General features: G+C 45.3%; 1 protein-coding gene across 1 annotated transcript in view; it reads left to right on the top strand.

Moving 5' to 3' along the window:
- The window catches only part of LOC104801707, a 1,375-nt gene extending 900 nt beyond the window's left edge, over window positions 1-475 (top strand). The window contains exon 2 of the mRNA XM_010525040.2: window positions 1-475. Coding sequence (XP_010523342.1) covers window positions 1-453 — 453 coding nt within the window. The 3' untranslated portion in view covers window positions 454-475.
- Window positions 476-7,022: the final 6,547 nt, after the last annotated feature.

The raw sequence follows: 7,022 nt of genomic DNA, 5'->3' as shown, positions 1-7,022 counted from the left end.
CTGGGTTCTGGAGAACACTCCTCCAGTAGTCAGTTGTTACCAAGAGACACGGGCAAGGCTCCACGAGTCATTCCTGATTCCTCGTCGCCGGAACCTCCGGTGATTCCAATCGACGAACGGCACGAGACCATCGTCGATGACCCACAACATGCTTCGATCATCACCGGTAACGAACTTACCTTAAAGAAGCTTGAAATGCCTATATTCGAAGGGACAAACGTGGCAGGATGGGTGGTTCGAGCTGAGCGTTACTTTAAGTATGGGGCCATTCGAGATCAGGATAAGCTACCCATTGCAACGTTGAGCATCGACGGCGAAGCTTTGAACTGGTACGATTGGCAAAATGATGAGGACCCTTTTGTGGACTGGAAAGATTTCAAATCACAGTTGCTCGAGAGGTTCGCCGACCAATTGGCTGGCAAGGTTAGTGCTCGGTTGTTAAGCCTTACGTAGTCGGGTTCTGTGGTGGACTATCTTCGGGAGTTTGAAGAGCTGCTACCTCAGCTTCCGAAAACGCCGGAGTCGATACTTGGAAGGGCTTTTATCAATGGTTTACGGCCGGACGTTCGGAATATGCTAGAGGCCTTGGGGCCACAAGGACTGCAGCACACGATTAAAACGGCGCCACGGCTGGACTCCAACCCTCTGTGTGAGGTGGCAACCAAACTTGGAGAGCAACGGCAATGGAGGTCGGCGATGACGCAGGCCACCAACCCTTTTCGTACGATGTCATTGCCTGCTTCAAGTAATAGTGGGGCCCAGCATTCAGACCATCAAATCTGAAGGAACAGGCCATTATTCCTGCTCATGGGCCTCAATCTTCTGGGCCCAATATGCCTACAGCTGTCAACACACGCAGAAACCCTTTATCTCCTTTTCGGAAATACACGGATGCGGAGCTTGATGACAAAAGACGCAGAGGAGTTTGTTTTCGATGCGACGAAAAGTATTTTTTCGGCCATCGTTGCAAGAACCAAGAGCTGCAAGTGATAGTGGTCAAGGAAGACGGTGAATATGTGTTGCCGATTGAGGATGATTCTGAAACCGAGCAAGACCCAGCCACCGCCAACTCAGAAATGGCGATGTTGTGTCTCAACTCAGCGGTGGGTCTCAACTCTCCATCCACACTGAAGCTACACGGATTCATCAGAGGACACCCAGTCGTAGTTCTTGTCGACACGGGAGCGACCCATAATTTCATCTCTGTTGCCATCCTCGACAATGTGGGTCTCCATCCTTCGACAACTTCAAGCTATGGTGTTTCGCTGGGAACAGGAACTACAGTCAGGTCGATGGGTATTTGTCGCGGAGTGGTGCTTCGGTTGCTTCATTTGGAAATTCTGACCGATTTCCTACCATTAGAGCTCGGAAGTGCGGATGTTATTCTCGGAGTCCAGTGGCTGAGAACTTTGGGACGTTTCCAATTGGATTTCCAGAAATTGGAGATGCGATTCAACATGGGACAAACATCAGTGACGCTGCAAGGGACCCTACTCTCCATTCTTCGGCGGTCTCCTTCAAAACTCTCTTGAAGTCTCTGCGAGATGGGGAAGAAGGTATATGGTGGATTTCTGTTCTATCTATGCCGACGAACCGCCGAATTCTCAGTCACCAACAACACTAGGGTATCTTGTCGGAATTTGCCAAGGTTTTTGAGGAACCAGTCGGTCTTCCGCCATCTCGGGGCAAGGAACACGACATTACTCTGCGACAGGATGCCGGACCAGTAAGTGTGAGGCCATATCGTTACCCTCACGCTCACAAGGAGGAAATCGAGAAACTGGTTCGAGAGATGCTACAGGCCGGGATAATTCAGCCGAGTAATAGTCCGTTCTCAAGCCCCGTTTTGCTCGTCAAGAAAAAACATGGGAGCTGGAGATTTTGCGTGGATTACCGAGCTTTGAACAAGGTGACAGTGCCAAACAAATTCCCAATTCCGATGATTGATCAATTGCTAGATGAACTCCATGGGGCGGCCGTTTTCTCAAAGCTGGACCTGCGTTCGGGTTATCACCAAATTCGAATGAGGCCAGAGGACATCCACAAGACTGCCTTCTGCACACATGACGGCCATTACGAATTTCTCGTCATGTCGTTCGGTTTAACAAGCGCCCCGACTACGTTCCAGTCCATGATGAATCAGGTTTTCCGTCCATTTCTGCGCCGTTTCGTACTCGTTTTCTTTGATGACATTTTGGTTTACAGTCGCACATGGGAAGATCATATCTCGCACTTGAGGCAGTGTTGGAGGTGTTGGCGGAACACAAGCTCTTCGCAAATCAGAAAAAGTGCCAGTTTGGTCGAGATAGCATCGATTACCTCGGACATGTCATCACAGCCCAGGGAGTAATGACTGATCCAGCCAAGACCGAATCCATGCGTACTTGGCCCTATCCGACTTATATTAAGGAGCTGCGAGGATTCCTTGGTCTCACTGGGTATTATCGACGCTTCGTGAAGCATTACGGTATGTTGGCTCGTCCTCTTACTGAACTGCTTAAGAAGGACTGTTTTGTATGGAGTGCAGAGGCTGCCGAAGCGTTTGACGTTCTGAAGCGTGCCATGATGACAACTCCGGTGTTAAGTCTGCCTGATTTTTCTGATATATTTGTGGTGAAAGCGGACGCATCGGGGATGGGGATCAGAGCCGTTTTGATGCAAAGAAACAGACCTATTGCTTACTACAACCATGCACTGTCTACCCGTGACCAGTTGAAGCCGATTTACGAACGCGAGTTGATGGCTGTGGTTTTGGCAATTCAGCGTTGGCGCTATTACTTGTTGGGACGTCATTTTGTGGTCCATACAGATAAAAAAGCACTCAAGTTTTTATTGGATCAGAGGGAGGTCAATTTAGAATATCAGAAATGGTTATCTAAATTGCTGGGCTACGATTTCGACATTATATACAAGCCGGATATTCAGAACAAAGCCGCTGATGGACTATCCCGCATTCCTCCAACGACGGGTATGTCAACACTCACTACTTTATTCGCCTTGACTGTTCCATCGGTTCTGCAGTTGGAACAATTGCGCAAGGAGGTAGCTGCGGATCCTTTCCTCTCGGACGTGCACGCCAAGCTCAGTTCTCAGGACGTTGCCCCTGCTGGTTTTTACATCAGACAAGGAGATTTAATGTTCCGAGATAAGTTTGTCATCCCTGATTCTTCGACTTTTATTCCTCTTATTCTCCATGAATTCCACGATGGCCCAATGGGTGGTCATTCAGGACTGTTGAAGACACTTAAGAGGATCCAATCAGTCTTCTATTGGAAAGGTATGAAGGCTGTAATCGAGAAGTACGTGGCTGAATGCTTAGTTTGTCAAAGGCAGAAATATTCAACCTTAGCCCCAGCAGGTTTACTACAACCGTTACCAATTCCGGAGTGCATATGGGAGGATGTTTCGATGGATTTTATCGAAGGTCTACCCCGGTCTTCAGGGCAGGATGTGATATTAGTGGTGGTGGACAGACTAACTAAGTATGCTCATTTTTTGCCCCTGAAGCATCCTTTTACAGCTGTACAGGTGGCTGACTTGTTTGTGCGAGAAATTGTGCGGCTACATGGATTTCCTCGTTCCATAGTCTCAGACCGTGACAGGATTTTTCAGAGTCACTTTTGGAAAGAATTGTTTCGGTTGGCGGGAACTCACCTCAAATTTAGTACGGCTTATCACCCCCAAACCGACGGGCAAACAGAGGTACTGAATCGATGCTTGGAAACTTATCTGAGATGTTATGCAGGGGAACATCCTCGGACTTGGATGAAATTCCTCACTTGGGCGGAGTATTGGTATAATACATCGTACCATACATCTCTCAAACTCACCCCTTTTCAAGCTGTATATGGCAGACCACCGCCTTCCTTGCTGAGTTTCCAACAGGGTACGACTGCCAATTTCGAGTTGGAGAGAGAACTCAATGATCGGGATGCAATGATAGTCGAGATACGGGAAAATCTGGCTAGAGCACAGAATCGAATGAAGCAATATGCAGATGCATCTCGTCGTGATCAAGCATTCAACCCTGGGGATTGGGTCTTCTTGAAGTTACGTCCCTACCGCCAGCATTCGGTGACTCGCCGCAATTTCCTGAAGTTAGCAGCCCGATTTTTTGGTCCATATGAGATCTTGGAACGGATCGGACCAGCCGCCTATCGTCTCCAGCTACCACCGACTGCCAAGATTCACAATGTCTTCCATGTGTCTCAATTCAAACCGGCTCATGGTAACACGTTTCTTCCAACCCCTTTACCTCCTAATATTACAGCGGATATGGAGGTCACATTGGAGCCTGCCAAGTTGCTGGATTTTCGCTATAATCCACATGGATCGCTGGAGGTTCTCATCTCCTGGCAGAACTTGCCTCGCCATGATGCTTCATGGGAACAAGCGGATTGGTTCGCAGAGCAATTTCCCCTCTTTAAGCTTGAGGACAAGCTGCGTCTTATGGAGGGGGGTATTGATAGGCTTTTTAAGGTTTATACGAGGAAGAGGAAAAAGGCCCGTATAGGAGACAAGCTGCCAGAGGACCAATTGGAAGCCCAACCCAATGGAAAAGGAGGAGCAGGGGATAACCTAGGCGCAGTCACAGGGGATCATGCCTGACAAGGAATATTCATCATGGGAGAATTCCGTTAGACAACCAGGACGTGTGAAGGCAGGAGTGACGTACGCCACCTCAGCAGGCTGTTGCTGGGTGTTCTATTATATATATTTTCCTTTTCATGGTTATGAGGGGTATCTGAGAATCTAGAAGCTTATGTGTGTGGAGGAGAGGTATGCCTCTCTGTGGCGTTGTATTTCTCTTTAGTTTATGAATAAGTTTTACCCCTATTAATCCCTCTTGAATCTAACACACTGGTATCATCCCCATTTCTGAGGAGCTTACCCAGCTCAAGCCACAGTCCTTCTTGTTGGATTTGGGTTTATTTGAAAGAATCAAAACGGGCCTAGTCCGTGAGAAGCCCGGTCCATATAAAGTTTTAGAAACTTTAAATCTGCAGAATATTAAGAGAATATTCTTGTTTGAATTTGAAATTCAAATTCAAATTCAAATTGGATTCAAATCCGCAGAAAATCTATCAAATATGATTAAGATAAGATTGAGATAATATCAAGATAAAATCAAATTTGAATTTTGAAATTCAAATTGATTTATTTTGAGATTCTTCCCTCTACTATAAATAGGGGTCTTGGGTTAGCTCATAAAACACACAGAAAAGAAACAAGCATTCTAGAGAAAAAAGAGCATTCACATATTTGCTCATATCTCTCTCTGAGTTCGCTTGGTATTTGGAAAGCTTCTTCCAAATACGCGGTCGTTGTATCCTGGGAGTTCACCGTGCTCCAATAGCCTCGAAGCTTTAGAGGTGTCACAGAAACCGAATTTAAGGAAACTGTGTTTCACAGGCCTCGACAAAATATTCTTTTAATTTCAGGTACTTATCTGGAATTGCTCGAATTGCCGGAGTTTTGCTGTCATCAACAACCGCCGTCCCCAACAATCTTAAGTTCGATCATGGTTAACACGAGACAAACTTCTCGGGTAAGTGCCTAGATCTCTTTCAATTTCGGTATAAAACCTCACACGAATTTGGATTTAGAAACAACTAGGTTAAAAAAAATGTTGGAAAAAAAAACTAAATAGTTGTTTTCTTTTTCAAATATTAATGAGTCTAAGCCCAATTGAGTTTAAGGCCCAAATTTAAAATTGAAGCCCATATTAAAAGAGGTTACTTGTGAAGCCCAAATTAAAAGAGATTAATTGAGAAGCCCAAAAGAGTAAGTCCAAATTGAAAACTTTTGTGTTGGCCCAATTTAAAAAGATTAGTCTAAAAGCCCATAAGAGAATTTGCTCAATATCTTTTATTTAAAAGTGTTTTGGGAAAAAAAAGAAAAAAAAAAGGAATATTATTTTTGGAAAAAAAAAAGGTTAAACAAAATCGAAAGTAATTTTTCCTATAAATTGGGGAAGCAAGCTTTGTCTTAGCGGGCTGGGTTTGAAGAGGAAGCCCTTTATACCCTCCTCATAGTAAGGACGTGGGAATTGGGGTGAACCCTCCGACTATCACTGGAAGCGAGCTCCTCATAGTAAGGACGTGGGAATCGGGGTGAACCCTCCGGCTATCACTGGAAGCGAGCAAAACCAATTTATAAGTTAAGTGAAACTCGGTTTAGTTTATAAGCTTTGTGAAAGCTAACAATGATTGGATTTATTCAACAGATCGTTGATAATCCAAGAAATCCCATGGATTCAAATACTGCTATAGGGAATGAGATTCCTGCTATGGATATCGATGAGAATCCTCATATAGCGGAGGTTACGAACCCCGTTAATCATGATGTTGCTGGCACAGATATGAATGATCAAGTGCCAAACGTTGCGAACGTTGTCCCACCATGAATGCCTTCGGTTGTTGCGAACTCTGAAAACCAGGCAATTCCTATTGTGCCAATCGGCCCGGCTGAGAGACCTGAACAATTTAAGGGTCAAAATTTCAAACGCTGGCAACAAAAGATGTTGTTTTTCTTAATACAACTTAAGTTATCAAGGTACCTCACTGAAGAGGAACCAATTCCAGAGGAGGGCAATGCCCAATCTCTAGCTAGTTGCCAACAATGGAAACATAACAATTTCATGTGTTAGAACTTTGTGCTGAACGGTTTGGATGATTCACTGTATGGTGTTTTCTCCAAATATGTTACATCCAAGCAACTTTGGGAAGCGATTGATCATAAGTATCGGGTCGAAGAGGTTAGCCAAGGGCGAATGGTGGTAGCCAAGCTCCTAAACTACCGTATGATAGACACAAGGAGTGTTGTGGAACAAGTAGATGAATTGCAAATCATCTTCCACAACTTGGCGGGAGAAGGCATCATGGTAAATGAACGGTTCCAGGTGGCAACTCTGATTGAAAAATTGCCTCCGTCCTAGACGAGTTTCAAGAATGACCTGAGACAAAAACCTAAGGACATGTCTTTGAAGGATTTACATCGTCGTGTGAGAATCCGACAGGAGT

The sequence above is a fragment of the Tarenaya hassleriana genome, unplaced genomic scaffold (genome assembly GCF_000463585.1).
Source record: "Tarenaya hassleriana unplaced genomic scaffold, ASM46358v1 Cleome73, whole genome shotgun sequence".
In the NCBI taxonomy this organism is placed as follows: Eukaryota; Viridiplantae; Streptophyta; class Magnoliopsida; order Brassicales; family Cleomaceae; genus Tarenaya; species Tarenaya hassleriana.
This window is presented reverse-complemented; position numbering and strand designations above follow the sequence as displayed.